This window comes from Heterodontus francisci, chromosome 43 (assembly GCF_036365525.1).
Source record: "Heterodontus francisci isolate sHetFra1 chromosome 43, sHetFra1.hap1, whole genome shotgun sequence".
Lineage (NCBI taxonomy): Eukaryota > Metazoa > Chordata > Chondrichthyes > Heterodontiformes > Heterodontidae > Heterodontus > Heterodontus francisci.
Window position 1 is genome coordinate 18,199,949 of NC_090413.1, and position 23,418 is coordinate 18,223,366.

The 23,418-nt window shown below is 45.6% G+C and overlaps 1 protein-coding gene across 1 annotated transcript in view; it reads right to left on the reverse strand.

Moving 5' to 3' along the window:
* LOC137355647 (uncharacterized) overlaps positions 1-23,418 on the reverse strand; it is a 113,885-nt gene that overhangs the window by 82,884 nt on the left and 7,583 nt on the right. The window contains exons 4-7 of the mRNA XM_068021021.1: positions 14,854-16,134; positions 7,523-7,610; positions 2,329-5,795; positions 1,365-1,747 (exon numbers count right to left, since the gene is read on the reverse strand). Coding sequence (XP_067877122.1) covers positions 1,365-1,747; positions 2,329-5,795; positions 7,523-7,610; positions 14,854-16,066 — 5,151 coding nt within the window. The 5' untranslated portion in view covers positions 16,067-16,134. The remainder of the gene's footprint in view (positions 1-1,364; positions 1,748-2,328; positions 5,796-7,522; positions 7,611-14,853; positions 16,135-23,418) is intronic.

Here is a 23,418-nt window from a genome sequence, read left to right on the forward strand (position 1 = left end):
TGGGAGTCCCATTCAATTAAGGATGGAGGGCGGGCTCCTGAGGCTGGAGGGTCAATAGGAGCCCCTCAGCACAGAGAAATCAGCACCATCACAGGCGGGGGCTAGCAATGTAAGTAGGTGAAAGAGACGGTACCTCAAGATGGCGACGCCCTCTGAAGATGTTTTTAAAAATTCAGAAATAAAAAGTGGGATTTGGCTTTAGCGGGGGATATTTTGGCATCTGCACAATGGCCTTAATAGGCCCATTAAGGAGCTCAATTGGCTACCCGCTGCTTGTGGACAGGTGCCTGTTCTCCACCATCCCCTGCCAACCAGGCTCTTCAAAAATAGCCTCGAGTTTCAAAATTCGACCTGCGTCTTTCAAATGTGGCTGGAAGAACCAGTCCAGTTGTGCTTAGACGATCTTATGAAGTGGGCCAATCCAAACTGAGTTGTTTTACTAATGAGGCCACATCATACAAACAGACATCGTCTTCAGCAGAAGCAAAGCTGCATCCTTTCTCCCTGGTCACATACAAAAGCCTCCCAGCTGCAAGTCTCACCCAGTCGACTGTCATAAGTACAAGCTAGGACAGATTCTCTCACATGCATCTCTCACACACACATACCACTGTGCATACAGTCCTCTGGCCCTGGATGGGTGGGAACCGGCTCTCTAGGAAATCTACTCCCACATCCTTGTGGAAAACTCCCCAAAAATATCTGCAAGATGCAGATTTTTTTTATTGCAGTAAATATGTTCTAAAGACATCTGCTCATCAACAATTAAGACTCTTACCTTCAGGATTTTTCCCAGACATGATTATTGAACGATACAGAAGAACTTGACTTGAGCAAATGTAGCCTTGCAGAAAACGCTTGCTTCTTTTAACTGAGAAACGCAAGTACAGGCCAAGCATCAGAGTCAGGAAAGGAAGTTAGCTGAAGACGAGCTGAAGCAAGCAACTCAATGCCAAGCTTGGGTTTTAAATGCCTGTGGTTTGAGAAGGAAGGGAAGGCCTAGGGAGGCATGGAGTCGCAGAGACTTGAGGTCCACAGACAGAGCAAATTGGAATAGGCAACAGTGCGACAAGACTCGGCTTCAGCAGAGTGAAGGCACAGGGAGGAGGAACAGTGCATTTCAGGCTTAACAGGCAACAATGAGTATGTGGTGTCAAATAGAATGCAACCAGAGGAAGCAAGAAAGACATTTTTTTGTAACGTACCATATAGACATTAGCTTGGCATGAAGACCTTTATTTTCTGTAGGTGCACAAACCAGGTCTCTTAAATGAGAAAATGTATCCTTAGAAAAGTCAGAAGTGAACATCAGGGGACTCTTGGCAACAGACAAGCATGCTTTTCAATGCAATTTCACACACCTACATACAGTACTCACTGTGTAACTCACCCTTGTTTCTCAGTGGCGGTGAATTATTGTTCGCGGACATGAGCGGTTTCACTAGCGGGTGGGAGTTTGACGCCTCCGACCCTGCCGGCGGTACTTCTGCTCCTGGCCTGTAGCCGTCAGGACCCTGGGGGCTGGTGTCCAGGATGGGCCGGCCATTGGTCAGACTGGCAAAGCCGGGCGGGACCAGGTCCTGAAGGAGCTCGTTCAGCAGGTCAATGGGGGAGCTGGTGGCACTCCAGGTCATCACGCCAAGTTCTCGGAGGTGAGCGCGGGCATGGCTCGACATCCCCGCCCGCGAGTCAAAGTTGGCGCCACACAGGTTGCACTTTTCTGCACTGCCAGCACGGAACTTCAGGGCTGAGGAAGGAAAGAGACCGGCAAAATCCGCAAGGGAGTAAACACATCGTAGTGTGATAAAGCCATCTTTCCGAAATCGCATCTAAAAGATACATTAGTGATTTGGCTACACAAGGTATCACAACTGCAGAAATCTCTACATTACACTTGCACCCACCTCAATATCTTATCCAAATCCCACATTCATATCCCAGTAACCCCGCCACCTCTTTGCAAAAGCATAACCTCTAACCCACTAGTATATGCTGTCTAAAGAATTACAAACAATATTCCCCAGCCTTTTTGCCAGATTTCCCCCCAACTCCCCTTTCTTTACTTGAAGATGGTGTGTGTATAACTCCACAGTGGACTGAAGCACCTAGCATGACTCTGCCCAAGTGGACACGATGTGTCCTTGGACAGTGAATGTCTGCAGGTTCTTTGACCAATAAAGGCATCGCGGCCACGTTGGGACCTGTCCTCATCAAATACACCATGCATTTACTAACTGGGCAGCCCTTACTTTAGTGTCTAAGTCAATCCTTGTAAATTAATACTTAAGAGACTATCTACTCCATGTACAACATGGCACAAAAATTTACCTTTCCTCTTCAGTTTTTGTAATGAGAACTGCTTTTCAATAGCCGTGACCTCTTCTGCGCTAATGAAATGGCGGGTGTTGTAGCTGATGCCAACTCGTTTAAGGTGACCTCGTACATGATTGGCCAGGCCTATCCCTGTGTGGAATTTATCTGGACAATAGGGGCATTCTCTTTCCTCCAGTGGAAACATGCGTAGTAAATTCTTGCTCAAGAGGTCTTTCGACTTTTTCATCAGATCTATTGGTAAATCTTCACTGGGCACCTCCCAAAAGATGCCTTTGTCTACCGCTTCTTCCACAGATGAAACTAATTCCCTTTCGTCAGATATGGGGTCACATTGAGAGTAGTTTCCTATGGGTTTCCGTGGTGGGTGGCCCGCCCGGGGCTTGCGTGGCGGGTGGCCTGCCTGGGGCTCGGGTTGAGAAAGGCCCTCCCGGGGTTCGCGCTGAGAAAGGCCCTCCCGGGGTTCGCGCTGAGAAAGGCCCTCCCGGGGTTCGCGCTGAGAAAGGCCCTCCCGGGGTTCGCGCTGAGAAAGGCCCTCCCGGGGTTCGCGCTGAGAAAGGCCCGCCTGGGGTTCGCGCTGAGAAAGGCCCGCCTGGGGTTCGCGTTGAGAAAGGCCCGCCTGGGGTTCATGTTCAGAGTGTCCCTCCCAGTGTTCGCGTTGACAGTGGCTCTCCCGGGGTTCGCACTGAGAATGGCTCTTCCAGGATTCCATGGAAGAATCTAACTCCTTTTCATCTGAGACAGAGTCACATTCTGATTGGCTTTCCATTTTTTCAAGTAATATTAAAGGAGTCATCCTCACTAGTTGTTCGTGTTGGTCAACTGGAAGATCTTGTGGTATATTGATGGTCTCCAGCATTTCTTTTGTGTACTTCTTTACTGCTTTAGGCCTGCAAGAGGCAGCAGTTGGTTCTGTCGACCTCCTTCCTTTCTTAGTAGGAAGACTATCCTTAGTCTGAATACAGTGCCCCTGCGATCCTGAGGTTTTCAGTTTCAGATTCTCTGGTTGACCATCAAACGAAACATGGCAGGTTTTATTTCCTGTAGGCCCCTCTTCATTGGCCTTTAACCTCACAATGGCCTTGTGGACTGGAGGTCCACTGTTGCTCATTCTGGATGAGAAATGGTCAATTACTATTTTTCTGTAAGTTAAAGCAGTTCCTTGCCTTATGCTATGATCTCCACCTACCTCCATTTTCTTCTTTTGCAGGTCAGTGGAGGGATGGATTGCCCCTTTTTGCGGAACATAACTTTCTCTGGCCAAAGCAAAAAGGGCTGTCCCTGTACCTTCTCGCAGGGTCGGGTAATCAGGCAAACCCATGGGCAGCTTGTACTGTGCACTCTGTGGCCTGACCCGCTCCGTTACACCCAGCAACGAATGAGTTTTTAACTTTGCGTTCTTCCCTTCTGGGACGTCGGTCGCCATTTGGTTCTTCAAGTCCCCTTGGAGCAGCAGAGGGCGACCAGGGCCTCTTGTGGTTGAAGGAAGCAATACTCGCTCTGGCACGTGATCCAAACCACTCGATAGCAGAAGGCTTTGGGAGTTTTCACACTTATTGGATTGACAATGTGAATCCGCAGCTCCTTGACTGGCGGAAGGCCAGGTTGACCGCTGGGGAGGACAGCCTGGTTTCTGCTGATAGAGATGCTGTTGGCTGAATTTCATATGGTCTTTATACAAACTGTCAACTCGCTTGGAGGACGGACATTCCTTGGTCACGCGCAGGTCCGTTTTGGCAGCATGAGGAAGCATCCCTGGACTGGGCGTACGCGGAGTCTTGCTCTTCTTTACCGCGCCTGGGTGAGAATGCAACTGATGCTCCTGAAGCCCTTTGACCGTGGCTGCCTGAAACTGGCAGAGATGGCACGGGTTAGGGGTCTTGTGGACGTGCACCTTGGTGTGCTCCACAGGCAACTTTGCGGAGTTGGTCCCAAAGGTGCCCTGCCACCTGGCTCCATGCCCCTCACCCTGTGGATCAGTCAGCTCTTGTATGGCCTCCATGAAGCTCGCCCTGCGCTCTTGGTGGAGACTCATGTGTATCTGAAGGGAGGTCGGGTCGCAGAAGGCGTGACCGCACTCATGGCAAGCAAACGGGTGGAGCCCTCCTGCCAAACCTTCCTCGCCATGCCCGTCAAAGTGATCCAGCATGTGCCTGCGCAAGTACTCCCTGTCCTGGAAATAAACACTGCACTTGGTGCACGTGTAAAGAGATGGTTCACCCAAAGGCACGGAATCCCTTGTTGCCATGGCAGCAGGTTCCACATGGGACTCTTTCCCCTCCTCACAAGCACTGGGCAATGTTTGCCCTGATGCAGGTGTCAGTAATGGTTTGACGCAATCCACCTGGTAATCCCTACTGATGGTCTGGTATTTACTTACATTGTTGTGCTCATCTGAAAGGTTCATTCTCGGCTCAAAGGTTTCTTCTGATTCCACCCCAGTGACATCGCTGAAAGCTGTCGCGATCTCTCTGGAGATTACTTTGCCTTCTGTTGGCAATTCTTTGCTCTCGGACTCTTCCAACCCTTTAGCGACTTGCTCCTCATTTTCATTTCTCTTCCCCAAAGGTAACTTTGTCCTTTCACTGGCTACTTTAGACGATTCTGAGCAATCGTCTACTTGTTCTAAATCTCGTTCCTGCTCCCTGCTTGTGACTGAAACAGATGATTTGGTAGAAGAGGCTGGCTCAGAGAATTCTCCCGACTTCATATTATCTTCAGGAGCAGGTCTCTCCTCATTCTCGGGGAGACAGAGTTGTTTGGATGTTCCGTCTGGGTCACAGTCAGGGCTTGTTCCCATTCCTTCTTCCGCTGCATTCGGATTCTTCACCCTAAATGTCTCGGCTGCTGGGCTACTTATGGTTTCCATTGAGGTTGGAACGGAGAGTTCCCCTGAGTTTGAAGGCTGCAATGACACAAGTCTTGAGGCATCAGCTGAAGACGACATTTCAACTCCACCACTGACCTCCTCCTTTCCTGTTGAGCTTCCGTTTGGCCCTGTTTGGACCGGCACAGATGCATTCAAGGCTTCTCTATTTTGACTAGGAACGCTTTTGAGAGACACCTCTTTATCATCAGGCAATTGCATATTGGCAGCAAACAAAGGGGCTGCTGGTTGGATCGCCTCAGTCTCCTTTTCAGTAGCTTGGGCCACCTGCCCAGTTAGACCGGGCCTCTCCACCGTGCCTGAGTCTGGAAGGCCAAGAGCGTCGCTACCACTGAGGCCTGATGAACTTTCAGTCGACTGAACTGTTGAGGTAGCCCGTGAAGATTCCATGCTACTGTCTGCAGAGGTTTTTGCAGTGGACTGGGAAGGCTTCTTCACATAGTCTGTGGCTGTTGCGCTCGAGCAGTCCCACGACGCAGCTTGACAAAGGCTGAGAGTGTAATTGGTCACTGAGGTATTGGTTGGTTCTACACAGCCACCATCGCGCTGCTTACTGAAGCACTCATCCATTGCCGACCTGCACGCAGACACAGATTGAGACAGCATTATCCGAGAAGCAGCAACTCTCATTTATTTTGTGCATGTGTCTTCATCAAGGAGATTGATGACTGTGACCTTTTCCCCACCCCTTACTTTATATCAAGCGACAGCATCAAGCATGCAATACCATTGTTGCAGGCGAAAGGGCTCCACCCCTATTCCAATTGTGCGGCACAATCCAGACTCAGAATTTAAAAGAACAACTCCCCTCCTCCATCAACTACATATGTTATGTGACATTAAGGGGTTACTTGACCAAAGCCATACTTCAGGACTTGGGCGGGTGTGGGGGAAGCAGGGGGAGGGTGGAGTTAACTATGGTTACGGCAACCTTACTGCATTTGGTCCTTAACTTGATCTTAGTAACATTTTTATACAGACACTGATCTGTGAATCTTTCTCTACTGGGGCAGGAACACACAATGGTGAAGCTTGGCTGCTTGTTTCTGCGCTAAAACTGAGAACAAAAGCGTACAAGACAACAGGGGCGCATATGTACGAACACATTATTTTAACTCCATCTCCCACGCTCATTGTCCTCATGACAAGATCAGTAATTAGTGATATTGGTGACTGGCAGCGTGGCCTGTTGGTGGTTATGTCATCAGGAACACATAGCCACTTAGCCAACACTTTTGACAGATGGGAAACCAGCAGTTCAAATGCCAGCCCAGTCGACAACAGCATTCTGTATCATCTTCAGCAGTCAATTCAGATCTTTGCTTGGCCGTGCAGAACAGTCCCAGTGGGTCACAGCGTCACCAGTGAGATCCCAACTCCCAGATTCCCCACCCCCACTGACTGCTAGGGATCGTTCCCACCGATTGCCCCACTTCAGCCCCGTTACCAACTTCCCGCTTCCGCCTTTTGGCCAGGTAACGAGCGGGACATTTATTTATCCACTTCTGCAATCTTGTTTTGGGCTCTTCACCCACTACCCGTCCTCCCGTTCAAAAAAAAAATCAAAACCAAAGGGTGGAGGGAGCCCTAGAATTGCACAGAATCTCAAATAGGCCATTCAGCCCAACAGGTCCATGCTGGTGTTTATGCGCCACACGAGCCTCCTCCCACCTTACTTCAACCTTACCCCATCGGCATATCCTTCTATTCCTTTCTCCCTCAGTTGCCTATCCAGCTTCCCCTTAAATATCTCTATGCTATTCCCCTCAACTACTCCATGTGGGAGAGAGTTCTACTTCTCACCACTCACTGAGTAAAGAAATCAGCAGTGGGAACTCTAAGCTGGTTTTATCCTTCCCTAGCCCCAGGGCACCAAGACTACACACAATACTTTGACAGCAACTGCAGCTGGCATACAATGGGCAGGTAAAGACCAGGAGATCCATCAAGCCTGCCCCCACTCCACGAAAGCCGCAGCATCATGACCAAACACTTCGCTGCCTGCTCCCATCCTCCATTCTCTCCTCTGCCTGAGCAAACTTGTAAAGAGATGCAGTAACCCCGGGGCCAATAAGGAGGGAAAAATACACCGGAAAATTCCCCTCCCACCCCCTCAGGCGATCAGAACCAGTCCAAGAGATCAATCGGACCAAGTGTTATCTCTAAAGACACATCACTAAAGTCAGCACAACACAGCATCTTCCCAGCCTTTGTGATATAGTACCACAAGGTAATGTGTTTACTGAGACCCATACTAAATAAAGAATACGAGACAAGGAAATTCTACACTTAATTAGCACTTACTGATTGGGTTCCTTCTCCTCCGAGGTGCTGAGATACGGGTGGTAGCATACAGTTGCTGGTTCACAGTAGTCTGGATATGGCTTCATTTCTGCTAAAAGAAATTCAGTTAAGTTCATATAAAAAGCCCTCGCACTCAGATCATTGGATTCAGCAGGAGTGTTCAGCGCGATGTCTCCACTGCTGGTTGGCAGGTTGTCCCATCCTTTTGGAAAAAGGAACAGAAGGCCTTTATCAATACGCACAGATTCCCGATCTCTGCAAGTCAGGACATACAAGGGCAGGACATCTGTAGTACTTCTGCTGCTGACGCCTTGTGGTGAACTGTGACAGGGCTTTCCCATTCTCCCTTGGAATACAGCTTATTCCCCTCAGCCAGCACAGATTTGAGTCATGTTGCAGGCGAGTTTGAGATTACCTTCACCTTCCACAAGCATGGGGCAGCAGTGTTACTTAAAAAATATGGGAAGAAAGGAAAACCTGCATTCATATAGCACCTTTGAAGATCTTGGGACTTCCCAAAACACTTTATAGCCAATGAAATACTTCTGAAGTGTAGTCACTGCTGTAATTTAAGAAACGCAACAGCCCACAAACAACAATGTGATAATGACCAAATAATTTGCTTTAATGGTGCTGGTTGAGCAATAAATATTGTGCTGCCATTTTTATTAGTTTGCTCTTTGTTAAAGTTTTTATTAATTATGTTTAACAGCAGCTAGTCTGATTAGTCAGCTCCTTTGTCAGCTCCAGTGGGATATTAACTGGTGCCAGGGAGAATCCTCCCCCACTCTTCTTCAAAATAATCCCGTGGGATCTTTTATATCCACCCAAGAGGGCATATGGGGCCTCATTCAAAAGATGGCACCTCCAACAGTGTAGCACTCCCTCAGTACTGTGTTGAAATGTCAGCCTAGATTATAGGCTCAAATCTCTGGAGTAAAGCACGAACAAGAGAAATTAAAGAAACTCAGCCAGCAGAACCATGCAGAATACATTACAAAATATAAAAACCCATTCTCAAAACAATTCTTCTTCCATTCATCTCATTCATCCTCACATCCACCTATGCCTGACTATCTTATTTTACTTATGTACCTGACTCTGCCCCAGCTCATCTGCTGCTGAAACCCTCATCTGTTACCTCTGGACTCAACTATTTCAATGCTCCCCTGGCTAGCCTCCCACATTCTACCCTCTGTAAACTTGTTCTACAATGGCTCCCGGCTAAGCAACACCTCAATTTTAAAATTATCCTTTTCAAACCCCTCCAAGGGCTCACCCCTCCCTATTTCTGTAGTCTCCTCCTGCCCCATCACCCTCCCAGATATTTATACTCCTCCAACTCAGGCCTCTTGAGCATCCCCAATTTTAATCGTGCCACCATTGCTGGCAGTGCCTTCAGGTGCCAAGGTCCAAGACTCTGGAATTCCCTCCCTGCACCTCTCGCTCTCTCTACCTTTCTTTCCTTCTTGAAGGCGCTACTTAAAAACCTACCTCTTTGACCAAGCACCTGAAGAGAAAATTTGCAAGACAACGGGAAAAGGGCTGGGCAGTGGGACTAGCTGATTTGGCCTTGCAGAGAGCTGGCACGGACACAACGGGCTGAATGGCCTCTTTGTGCTGTAAACATTCTATGATACATGACTCGGTGTCAAATGTTGTTTTATAATGCTCATATGAATGCTCTTATTGGGATGTTTTATTACTTTAAAGGCACTATATTAATACAGGTTACTGTTGTCAACTTCAGTTCCAAGATATCAGCGAGTGTATAATACAGTTTTTTGCTTTCAAAGTTACCTCAGAAAAAGTTATAGTTCATGCTTTGCCTTGTCTTCATGTTAAAAATACTGAATTTTAATTACTTTCAGCACTTTCCCAGGAAGGGATTTTCTTAGTTTTCCACTGGACGGACAGGGATTACAAACAGCAAGTCACGGCATGCATTTTGAATGGTCAGTCTAGTTATCAGTCATAAAAATGTCAAGTACTTTGAGGTACAGGTGCACGCTGAGAACTGTAGCTTGCTGCCCATCTGAGGCTTCTCAAATTGGCCTAGGCCCCGACAAAAGTGTTACTATTGGCATGCCAAACACAAAACCTTTTCATACGTAACTTCCTAACTGTCTTGTGAATTTTGTATTTATTACATCTTTATTGTATTAACTTTATTTTCAATAACAACTTCAGGTTAGTGGATGAAAAATGATAACTGCAAAGATTTCGAAAAGTATCTGGATTCAATCAATTCGTTCCCCTTCTCCCTTCTTTTATTCATAGATTTTTCTGACTGCATAACTATCAAGAACTTAGATTTACACACTACCTTTAATTTAGAAAAACATCTCAAGATGCTTCACAGAATCGTAACAGTGCAGAAGGAGGCCATTCGGCCCAACTGGACTATACTAGTTTATGCTCCCACATGAGCCGCCTCCTACTGACTGGCCATATTTCCATGTAATTCACGTGACTTTATCTGCATATGCTTCTATTCCTTCCCCCCCCCCCCCCCCCCTTATCTACATATCAATCTTTCCCTGAAATGCATCAAATTCAAGCATTTGCAAGTCTTTAGCAAAACAGAGAGCTGGAAAATAGGGAAACGTAGAATAATGTCTGGCAATACTTTCATGAAAGCTCAGGGAACCAGGCGTCCAAGTGAGCAGCTGTGTGGCGGTTGACAAATCAAATTGATCGGGGTGTGGTGGGGTGGGGGGGGGGGAAAAAGAGGGAGAGGTGTTTCTGAAACCAAACAAGAACAAAACTTGTATTTACAGCAGATATTGAAAGTATAAATGTGTCCCATGGCAGTTCACAAGAGGTGGGAGGGACATTGACACAAGGAGGGAGAAAACTGGGGGTGGCTGGGAGGGGTGATCAAAAGTTTGGTCAGAGGTAGGTTTGGAGACGTGTCCAACAGGAGGGGGGAGGTGGATGAATTTAGGAAAGAAATTCTGGAGAGTGGGACTTAGAGTGGCTGAAGGCATCCAGTAATGGAGCAAAGAGAGTTGAGGATCTACAGCGGCTGGAGTTGGAGAAACAGAGTTATTAGGGAGTTCAGGGCTGGATGTTACAAAGATAGAGAACAGCCAAGCAATGGATGGACTTAAATACAATCATAGCATGTCAGCAGTGGCTCAGTTGGTAGCACTCTCACTTCTGAGCCACAAGGTTCTGGGTTCAAGTCCCACTCCAGTACTTGAGCACAAAAATCAAGGCTGACACTTCAGCGCTGTACTGAGGGTTTGCTACACTGTCAGAGGTGCTGTCTTTCAGTCGAGATGTTAAACTGAGACCCCACTTGCCTTCTCAGGTAAAAGATCAAAGAGCAAGGGAGGTCTCCCTGGTCTGCTGGCCAATATTTACCCTTCAATCAACATACAAAAACATTATTTGGTCATTATCACATTGCAGTTTGTGGGATCTTGCTGTTCACAAACTGACTGCCATGTTTCCTGCATTACAACAGTGACTACATTTCAAAAGTACTTCATTTGCTGTAAAACACTTTGAGACATCTGGTGGCTGTGAAAAGCACTATATAAATGCAAGTTTTTTATCTTTTTATAAAATCTTACAGCGCAGGAGATCATTCAACCATTGTGCCTGTACTAGCTCGATGAAAGTGCTATTCAATTAGTCCCACTGTCCTGTTCTTTTCCCACAGCCCTGCAAATTTACCCTTCAAGTATTTATCCAATTCCTTCAAAATGCAGAGAGGGGAGGTGGGAGGAGCACAGAAATACACAGAGTGAAAGAGGCACACGTGCACAATCCTCAGCCGCTTTCTGCTGTCCAGACACACTTGTGCAGGGACTCAGTTCGAAAACAAAACTGCAAAGCCCTTTCTAAATTTACAATAAAATCTGGAGCACACATTGCAAATTCATCGAGAACTTCATATTCTGTTAATACAAGGGTGTGACCATATAAACCCATGAGGCTTTTCTCGGACAGCTGTAAACTAAGGGGGCGAGACTGGAATGTCAGACTTTATGGTAACTGGCTTGGGGATCAGGAAATTGTTTTCCTTTCTCAGCACAACAGCAAGCTCACACAGCTCACATTCCAGAGCAATGCCTGGCAGTGCAGCACCAGCCAGGAGCTGGGTTACAGGCAGTGCACTAGGGCCCTGTCTGTTGCTTACAGACAAAATGGTCAAGCATGTGAGACAATGGTTTTCGTTTGTCAGTGGACTGCATACCCTATACATGAGATCCATGGAGCATATCCATAGTGTACGACTGACGCTCCTCTATAATAAGCCACCTCAGTAGGGAAGACTCTCGCCTCCGAGTCAGAAGGTCACGAGCTCACGTTCCACTCAACAGACTTGGGTTTAAAATCCAAGCTGACACTACCAGTGCCGTATGCTGTCTTCCAGACGAGATGCTAAACCAAGGCCCTGTCTCTTGTCTTAGGGGGCAGGGGGGGGACCTAAAAGATCCCATGGCCCTCTTTCGAAGAACAGCAGAGAAGTTCACCCCAGTGTCCTGGGTCCTTAATCAATATCACAAAAAGAGTGCAATTCAAAAGTACTTCATTGGCTGTAAAGCGTTTTCGGACGTCCTGAGGTCGTGAAGGCGCTTTATAAATGCAAGTTTCTTTCTTTTATGTCTTTCTCGGTTCCAAATCCAATTAAAGAAAAAAAATTTGCTTCCTTGATGGCTGTCAGTTTACCAAATGAGTAGCTGAACCTGGAAATTTCCCAGTTCAATACCCAGTTTGCACTGAGATAGGCCAGCAGTGCAGATTCTTTAATTGGTTTCACTGCCCTCGAGTTATGGAGGGTTGAAGAATCAGCTCCTGCAGGAAGACAACATGGGAGGCCGATGGGATCAGGCTCCACAATGATGATGTTTCCCACCCTCGACCCATAAGATTGCTTGCGTGACAGTGAAAGCACTGGTCCCAGCTTCTTCCCCTCCTCTTCATTGCCATCCACTATCCTCTCCTTTTCATTCCCTTTCACTGTCACCAATTTTCCCTTCACTCTGGCTGAAGTGTCAGCTTGGCTCAGTTGGTAGCACTTCCTCCTGAGTCAGAAGGTTACAGATTCAAGTCCCACTTCAGACACTTGAGCATTATCTTTTAGGCTGACGCTCCAAGTGCAGTACTGAGGGAGCACCACACTGTCAGAGTAGCTGTCTTTTGGATCATTCATTAAATAGAGGCCCTGTTTGCTCTCTTGTATGAGCATCAAAAGGTGCATGAAGAAAAATGAAGAAGCCCTTAAGTGACAGACGCTATATAAATGCAAGTTCTTTCTTCCTTCTTTCCTCCTCGCTAATCCCAGAGTAACAATTGTGCCTGACCTGGAAAGCACAGGAAAGGGAATTCGGGGGCCACTTGCAAATGAGGAAACTCTTAGTTCATTTCCAACTCCAGCTAAGACAGCGTTCTGCTAATGCAGTAAAAGGTGCCTTCTTAAGGTTGGGTTAAGGTAGAGGTGATGGAGCTTTATTTACAGAGTGCGCAAAATATTCACTGTAGGCACTCAGTACTATTTTCACAATATTTTCACTCTCAAATCCCTTAGCACTGGGTCTCTTAGGGCATGGCAATAGCTGGAGGCTTTGCACACCCTGCACTAGTACTCATATGCTCTGCTTCAGCTCTTCATGAGTAAACTAAGCTTAGTCCCAAAGGGGCACCCTCCTCACTTAACTAACCACATTAAACTCTGGTTTGTTGGTTTGAGGTAACTGTGCCCAGAATGGATCAGTGCAATTACAAGTTATAAACCAGATGTGTTCCTATTGGAGCATACCAGGAATTACTCTACATCCAAGAGATTGTTCCAAAAGTTCCTGTTGACTGGCTTATCATGTACAGGTAAATGCCACTCAGAATGCTTTGGGCACTATTTTGCCGCCCCCACCCCCAACCCCCACCCCATCTACCCCCTGCTCCCCTATGCCCTCTCGAACAGCTTTTAGCTCAGACTTAAGTACTGATGTGTGTGCTGGTTAAAGTCACTGAGGGACTTACTGATAATGTGTACCACATGCCAAGGTCATAGCAATCAGTGTTGACTAATGGGATCTCTTTTTATTGTGCCTCAGGCTGCAGGATCATTCTGTGGGACAGACTCCTTGCTAACAGATCAACAGAACTGTAACCGTGGATATGCTGCCTTTAATCCCACATAATCAGAGGGGAGGACTGTTTAAAGGGTGACAGATATGAATATAGTCCCCATTTGTAATCCGAAACGAACGACTGTCACACTGATTGAGCCGTTATCTTAAAGTGACCATTCTGTGCCAGCAGTTTAGCAACAGCAGTGCAAGTGAACCCACAGGGTGGCTGAAGGGTTTAATCAGCATATTTTGTAACAACATTGCATTCAGCGCAAGTAACAATATTTGAAGAAACAAGATAGGAAACCACTTGACAAAGGGAGCAATAACTGGGCTGGCGCATGTCTGCGGCTGACATTTCGTGGGTGGGGGAGGGATTTCTCCCGTTATGCTGCTGTAACTTGGGCACAAGGACCACAGTAACCCTGGAAACCATACTAACCTAAATATTTTACAAAGATATAATAATGATGGGCAGAAAAAGACCCGCTGTTCCATCAAGCATGGCCCAACCCCTCATGATGGCTGCAGCAACATGACTAATATTTCTTACGCCCATCCACCACCCAGCCCCTTTGCAGCTATGTGATCTCCTGAAAGAGGCAATAAAAAAAAGGGACCAACATGGGAAACAATACTCTAGAAAATTCTGACCTTTCTCTGGCAATCGGAACCAGACCAGTAGATCACACGGACTAAGTGTTAACTGGTGATCCACTTACCTTCCATATAATGCAATCTCTCTCCCAGTTAGGAACCAGTCCAGCTCCCTCTTGCCGCGAATGTGGACTGTCAACTCTCACAAGATGGAACAACTAATCCTGACAATGACACAATGAGTTTGAATAGCTGAACTACAGACTAGGCAGGCCCCAAGCTTAGCCCCATGTCTGCACTATTGATTGCTCTCCAACCACATCTGGTTTAGACCTCAGGGGAGAACGGGATCAGGACTTGGCTGTGATATTCCCTGCAGATTAATATACCTGACAACACTCAATGACTGGACAATAATGGGAGGGTACTCAACATTCACTCTAGAAAGTAGTTATTCCCTTTGTGGGCAGTGGGGAATAGTAATCAGCAAATAAGAAAAAGCAAAGATGGAAGATATTTCTGAATACTGGCAATGCCATCGAGCTTTTCCACTGTTGGCTGCAAGATAAGTCTTGACGTGCCCGCTCTTGCATGTGTGAAAATACATCAACCAAAGTTAAATTCTGCAATGAATCCTTTTTGACTTACCAGAAATACAATCTTTCCCCAAACTTGTCACAACTTGTTCCGTTTGATGAACCTCTCTCACTAGCAGCATTTGGTCTCGAGACGCCTCGACAGAAATCTCGGTCACGGCCATTCCCTTGCAGCTGCCTTCATTCCTTAAGGGTACAACACTGGGAGAACTTTCCATGTTGCTTTGATGCTCAACTGGTCCTGTAACCAGCTCTGTATCAGGCCATGACTGGAGAGCACTGTGTGTGTTACTGATAGCCTTTCCACTGCCAGCACTTGATGTCGGAACATTTCCAATTTTGCCACCATCAAGGGTACTTTGACTAAAACATATCATTTCATCATCATCTCTTGTGCAAGCAACCTCAAACTCGTATGACATTGGATCTAGTGAAGTGTCTAAATCTTCATCAGCTTCACAGGATACATCAAAGCTGTAGGACACTGGATCCAAAGAAGTGTATTGCACTTCTTCCTCTCCGCAGGCTACGTCATACTCATAGGTCATCTGGTCTAATGAAGAGTATTGGTCTCCATCTCGTTCACAAGTTAAATCAAACCCATACAATATCCGATCTACGGCAGTGCTCTGAACAGTATTTATTGTGTGAATGTCCTGCTCCTTTTGGCTATACGATGCCAACAATGACCTGCCTCCTACTTCTGACACGTTCAGATTTATCCCCTCTAAAATATTCTCAGGCAGACAAGTGGAGAAAGAGCTCATGTGGTTATTTGATTGGTCACCTGAGCTTTCAGTAGAAGTCAAGTTCTCAGTAAGGGTGGAGTGCGTAGGAACAGGCCGAAGCTTGGCTACGAATGGTCCTTCTTCAGAGCCCATTGCGTCTGTGTGTCCAACATTGTCGTGTTGCTCTGATGGGCTAACTGGTTTACAACCTGAAGCACCCACGAACTGCCTTTCATATTCCACCCCTGAGCTTGGAGGTGCCAACAGCTGGTTGGCGCCCATCACACTCTCAAGGGGTGCACTGAGGGATTGTTCACATTGTGTCAGACAGGTAATCCCACCACTTAGCTCCTCCATGCTGCTCACATAATGGACACCCAAACTGGTGCTGTCCTCACCTCCTGAACCATGTAGTGGAAGCCCGGCATTGCCTCCAGACAGATTCAGCACATCATCTGGGCTGCAAAATCCTTTGTTGACATCTGTCTGCATTCCTTCATCCCATAATATTAGTTCCTGATTACTGCTTTTCTCCATTGAATTGATGGACCAACGGTGCCCTCTTGCAAAGCAGTTTATACTTTATGATCAGAGTTCCTTTGTAGCTGGAAGAGAAAATGTTTAGACCATGAGAATTTCTTTAAATCCAGTAATCCCGATGTTTAGTCACTGAGCTCAATCCCACCAGCCCACTTTTTTTCAGTATAACCCTCAAGTCCTTCTCTCTCCAAAAACACAACCAGTTGCCCCTTTATAAAGTCACTCAGGTTACACACATTATAGAATCATACAGCACAAAAGGAGGCCATTCGGCCTGAGTCAGCCCTTTGAAATAGCTATCTAATTAGCGCCACTGCCCCGCCCTGCTCTTTCCCCATAGCCCTGCAGATGTTTCCTTTTCAAGTATATATCCAATTCCCTTTGGAAAGTTATTATTGAAATAGATTGCTAATATTTTCAGGCAGTACATTCCAGATTTTAACAACTTGCTAGGTTTAAAAAAAATTTCTCATCTCCCCTCTGGTCCTTTGCCAACTATCTGGTTACTGACCTTCCGGCCATAGGAAGCAGTTTCTTCTTATTTACTCTATTAAAACCTCTCAGCATTTTGAACGCCTCTATTAAATTTCCCCTTAACCTTCTCTGCTCTAAGGAGAACAACCTCAGCTTCTCCAATCTCTCCACATAACTCAAGCTCCTCATACCTGGCATCATGCTTGTTTTTTTATGCGTTTGTGGCAGTCTAGCACAGAATTTTAAGTAACAATTGAAGTGTAATGCTTGAAAGGTGACAGATTGGCAACCATACCAGGTATATTGTAAGCAAATCTTCGATTGCACTGCTCTGCAAGTCACAGAATACACTGTTTCATAAGAATAGTAAGATTATACCGCGCAAAACGCAATGTATTATTCTTCTGCTAAGGTGTAGGTATGTGTTTCTTTAAGGCTACAGTGTTTATGTGGCATTTTTTGATCAGCAACTTGAAACGTTAATCTACCTCCTCTCCACAGATGCTGCCTGACCTGCTGAGTGTTTCCTGCATTTTCTGTTTTTAAGTTCAGAATTCCAGCATCTGCAGTATTTTGTTCAACTGCTGTTAAGTAAACACTGGGTGAACTCCAAGAGGTTAATCAAGAGGCTTTTGAGCAAGGACTTGAGTCCATATGGAGGTCACTACTCCAGCATTCTCTGTTCCCTTGCTCGGCATCAACGAAGATCAAGAACTCGTCACAAGGAGGAACTGTGCAAACAAACCCACTCTGCAACACAGTGAGTCAGTGCTTGGACATGGATCCTATAAAGTCATCCATCAAACTCGAGGAACATTGAACAAAAATATGGGGATAAAAGTCAGACTACACAGAGGGAAACTTGTCCCGCTTGATATGTATGCTCTCCTGGACAGATAGACCCTATGGGTGCTGGTAGTCCTCCTTTACCTCACCTAACTCACCACATCTGCTGTCAAATGCTAGATAGCTGTTCAACCAAGTGTGCATCACAGCTAAGCCCAATGTCTACATATTTTCCAGTAGAGGTCACTGGCTAGGGGATTAGGAGTAGGGAGTGAAATTGGACATATGTCTTTATAAACTGCCTCAATGCCCCGCCTGCCATCAGCCATATATACAATGGCTAGTGCCGCTTGTACAATTACCCATTAAGCTATTAAGAGGAGATTTCCATATTAAAATCTGACTGTGACCTTTGCAGCTATTTGAATTTTTCAGTGGAACTCACTTTTAAGTCCACTGAGGCATATTCAAACGTGGCCGAAAAGCAACATCCATTTTAAATATTTGGCATAAGCTGTGGTTCTGTGGGTAGCACTCCCGCCTCCGAGCCATAAGGTCTCATTCGAGAGACTTCAGCACATCATTCAGGCTGACATTCCACTGCAGTACTGAGGGGGTGCTGCGCTATCAGAGGTGCCGTCTTGCGGACGAGACGTTAAACCAAGGCCCAATCTGCACTCATGGACATGAAAACTTCTCTGGCGCTATTTCGCAGAAGAGCAGAGAAGTTTTCCCTGGTGTCCTGGCCAATATTTATCCCTTAAATCAACATCACAAAAACAGATGATCTGCGCATTATCACATTGCTGTTTGGGGGAGCTTCCTGTGCACAAATTTGCAGCCGCATTTCCTACATCACAACAGTGACTACACGTAAGAAGTGCTTTGTTGACTGAAAAGTGCTTTGGGACATCCTGAGGTCATAAAAGGCGCTATATAAATGTAAGTCTTTCAATCTTTTCATTAACACTTCTGAATGCAATTGAGTTAAACCTCAGACCTTGGTCTAAAACACAGAGCGACTCATTGAGTCTTCAGTGGGAGGCAGGCAACACACCTTAATCAAGCATGCCCAAAAATAATTCAAATGGGTTTTGTTGCTCGTATCACTCCAGCCCTGCAGTACCAAGTCTATCTGACTGCTTTGATGCTACCGCCTCGCTCACTTGTGCTGCTGCAGGGCAGGGTCTGGGCGACTAATTATTAAAAGAACAAAAACATGAATTCTGTACTGCGCACGTACAGTCAAGAGATGGCAGCCTGCTCTGGAGAGGCCACAATTGAAACCCATCCAGAATATGAGAATCAGACTCACCCAAAAAGAACAAACTTGCATTTATATAGCACCTTTCACCTCCCAAGGCTCTTCATGGCCAATGAATTACTTTTGAAGTTTTTTTTAGTTCATTCTTGGGATGCGAGCATCACTGGCAAGTCCAGCATTTATTGCCCAACCCTAACTGCTAGGTTTGCTAGGTCAGTTCGGAGGGCAGTTAAGAGTCAACCTCATTGTTGAAGTTTGGGGAGTCATGTGCAAACCAGACCAGGTAAGGACAGCAGATTTCCACCTCTGAAGGACATTAGTGAACCAGATGGTTTTTTTAACAATAATCTGGAAGTTTCATGATCATCATTAATGAGACTAGTTTTTAATTCCAGATTTATTAATTAATTGAAGTTAAATTTCCCCAGCTGCTGTGGTGGAATTTGAACTCATTTCTCCACAGCATTAGTCCAGGCTTCTGGATTACTAGTCCAGTAACATTCCCACTCTGCTACCATCCCCCACATTCCAAGTGCAGCCATTGTTATGAAGGTAAATTTGACAGCCAATTTGCGCACAGTAAGGTCCTACAAACAGCAATGTGATAATGACCAGTTAATTAGTTTTTGTTTGGTGTTGTTTGAGGGACGAATGTTGGGCAGGACACCAGGAAACGGGCAGGCAGGACCTCAGTTTAACATCTCATCTGACGATACCACCTACTATGCTGCACTCCCTCCGTACTGTACTGACAAATCAGCATAGATTATTTGCTGGAGCCGGAGCCTGAACCCATGCAGACGCGACCATGCTCCCAATAAGCCAAGCTGACATCCAAAGACCAATTAACAAGCTGCCAGAGAACTCATCGCTTCCAGCCTCTATAATGTAATTGCAATGAATGGTTTTCATTTCTCAAGGAGATCAGATTTCAAATTCCTGAAGCTATTTCACTTGAAATTTCACTAAAAAGGAAATGCTCAAAGCATGAACTTTTTAAACCAGCTCTCCAGATGGTGCAATGGGGAAAGGGGGCGAACCATGCCAAGAATAAAGGTCATGGGTTCAAACTCACCCAGAGACCAGAGAGAACGCTCTAATTTTTGTTTCGTCCTTAGCAGCCAAGAGAAGGGAGGGAAGAGAGACAAACAGCAAGAGTAACTTAACTATCCGACCAATCCTTAAGAACAATACATATGTCTGTGTCAAGGGTTGGGCTGGTGGGGCTTATCCTTTCCACATTCAAATGACCGGCCACCATTCACTGTCTAGATCCATAATGTCACTAATGGCAATAGTGTGGCTTGGGGGTTAGCACACTCACCTGAGTCAGGAAATGGTTGGTTCACCGACTGGAGCAAATAATACATAATATAGACTGACACTCCCAGTGCAATACGGGCTTCAGTACAACAACGTCTAAGGTGCCATCTTTCAGATGGGATGTCGAACTGAGGCCCCATTTGCCTACTCAGGTGGGCTTAAAAGATCCCACGGCACTAAATCTGCCGTCCTTTTTTGGTCTGGCCTACCTGTGACTCCAGACCCACAGCAATGTGGCTGACTCTTAACTGCCCTTTGAAATGGCCTAGCAAGCCACTCAGTTGTGTCAAAACAGCTGGCACTGTGGGTGTACCCACACCTCATGGACTCCAGCAGTTCAAGGAGGCAGCTCGCCTCCACCTTCTCAAGGGTAACAAATGTTGGCCTTGCCAGCGACGCTCACATCCCAGGAATGAATAAAAAGAGCAGGGGAGCTTTCTGCCCTGTCTGGACAATGTTTAACCAAAACCTATAAACAGATGATCTGGTCACTATTACATTGCTGTTTGGGGGAGCTTGCTGTGCACAAATTGGCTGCCGCGTTTCCTATATTACAACAGTGACTACGTGTTAAAAAAGTATTTTATTGGCTGCGAGGTCGTGAAAGGTACTATATAAATGCAAGTCCATCGTTCTTTATAAGCTCAAGGGAAGAATGGTCACAGAGATACTGAAGGGTTTCCACCTGTAGAAGTAGGAGCGAAGAGAAGGAACTAGCAAAATAAAATTCAAAATCCTTACTATATTTTCATAAGTTAATTAGCATTTCACTGCCTTCACTGAAACCAACCCACAGAGGAACATCATGCTTCATTAAACCCGACATTTTTACGCCTTTGCCTAATTAACCTTTAACACTTACTGTAAATAGAGCACAGTATGAAAACCTGTGGGATATGATTTACATGCCAAACATCACACTGACCATAACTCACTCTTGACTTAGAAGGTCACCTTATATATAAATCACAGCCAATGGTTCCTCACAACATCCCCTCCATTTCCATTGCCAGGTTTGTTCATATCTAGAGTTTAGAAGAGTAAGAGGCGACTTGATTGAAACTTATAATATCCTGAGGGGTCTTGACAGGGTGAATGTGGAAAGGATGTTTCCCCTTGTGGGAGAATCTAGAACTAGGGGTCATTATTTAAAAATAAGGGGTCACCCATTTAAGACAGAGATGAGGAGAAAACTTTTCTCTGAACGTTGTGAGTCTTTGGAATTCTTTTCCTCAAAAAGCAGTGGAAGCAGAGTCTTTGAATATTTTTCAGGCAGAGGTAGATAGATTCTTGATAAGCAACAGGGTGAAAGGATATCGGGGTAGGCAGGAATGTGGAGTCGAGGTTACAATCAGATCAGCCATGATCTTACTGAATGGCGGAGCAGGCTCGAGGGGCTGAGTGGCCTACTCCTGCTCCTAATTCGTATGTTCGCATCTGGGCCCAATTAACAGCAATACATCATTTAACGCCGATCAGGAACAAAGCCTGGGACATTCCTGGTCTATATAGGCAAGTTCCATACAGGACAATGCCATACAATTCTTTTAAAATTTCAAGCAAGCTATAAAGATCACTAGCTACACGATCTTCAAAGCTTGCTTGAAATTTGAAGAGGATCATATTGCAGGAGAGGGGCTTATAGCACAGTTACTCTACTTGTGTGGGGGAGATCTCTTCCCTCTGTTAGTATTGTTTTATCGATGGGAGAGGGAAGACCAATTGTAAAGGAAAGTTTCTAAAAAGGTTATAGACCTTTGGTTCTACATCTTACAACAGGACCAAAGATTTACAAGGACAATTACAAGGCACTGGAGAGGGTGCAGTAAAGATTCACGAGAATGGTTCCAGGGATGAGGAACTTCAGTTACGTCGACAGGTTGCAGAAACTGGGTCTGTTCTCCTCGGAGGAGAAAGCTGAGAGGAGATTTGATAGAGGTGTTCAAAATCTTCAGGGGTCTGGACAGAATGATGTGGAGAAACTGTTCCCATTGGCCAAAGGATCCAGAACCCAGAGGATACTGATTTAAGGTGATTTGGCAAAAGAACCAATGGCAATGAGAAAAAAAATTAATTTTTTTTTTTAAAAACACAGCAAGTGGTCAGCATCTGGAATACACTACCTGAGATTGTGGTGGAGGCAGGTTCAATTGAGGCCTTTTAAAAGAGAACTGGATAATTATCTTAAGGGAGAAGATTTGCAGGGCTACGAGGAAAAGGTGAGGGAGTGAGACTAGGTCAACGGCTCTTGCAGAGAGCCAGCACGGACATGACGGGCCGAATGGTTACAGCACAGGAAGAAGCCGTTCTCTGGTTCTAGGATACCAGAACTGAGAGGATACAACTATCAAAAAAGGCTAAGTTGGGGGTCTTTTCTCTAGAAAGGAGAAGACGGAATGCTGATCTAATAGTGGTCTTTAAGCTTATAAAGTGTTTGATGTAGATGTGGAGAAAATGTTTCCCAAACTAGGGGTCATAAATCCAATAAGGAGTTATTTTTATTTGTTCCTGGGATGTGGGCAGTGCTGGCAAGGCCACCATTTATTGTCCATGCCTAATTGCTCTTGACAAGGTGGTGCTGTAAGAATATAAACTATGTTCCGATTCATTTATCCAAACAAATGTATCAATCAAGTGTATTTTGAAATCTTGCTGCCGTATTTGATACATTAGTATTTTATACACTCCAGTTATATGTTGATATACATCCTAGTTGTTATATGAAGTTTTGTGTTAGTTTTGAGATTATGTAACTTTTGTCATGGTTGAAAACATTATTCGCCCTTCATAATTTCATTTATAAGACAATATGAGATGTGCAAACCTTTTCCTGGAAACCACATGATCCCCAGAAATCATGTGGTCGCCTCAGTTTTCAGTGATAAGCAGGATTCCTGGAATCACACAGCCCTAATTCCTGTAAAACATGTGACCCATTATCACTAGAGAACAAAGGGGCAATTTAATGGATGGCGCTGCCCTGGGTGTCTGTCACTTTAAGAAACCAATGAGAAGACCAATCAAAAGAACTGGGGAGGGTTGTTAGGGGTGTATACCTCTAAGAAAGGGTTTAAAGACTATGCCCAGTACCCTTTGGCACACAGCTTTACTAACAAAAAGTAAGAGGAGGCCAGAACTAGCATTGATCTGTGTACAAATGCCCGGAGAGTAAAGGCTTTGTGTGACTTGTAAACTATCACCTGGTTAAATATAATTTTGTTATTTAATAAATCCTCAATTTGTTGCACCAGAACTACTGTCTGCAACTGTTTTGTCTTGTCCAAGAACCCAAATAAGGTTTAGAAACACCCAGACCCTTTACAATGGTGAGCTGCCTTCTTGAACTGCTGCAGTCGGTGTGGTGTAGATACACCAACAGTGTTGTTAGGGAGGGGGTTCCAGGATTTTGATCCAACGACAGTGAAGGAATGGCAATATAGTTCCAAGTCAGGATGGTGTGTGACTTGGAAGGGAACTTGCAGGTGGTGGTGTTCCCACGTGT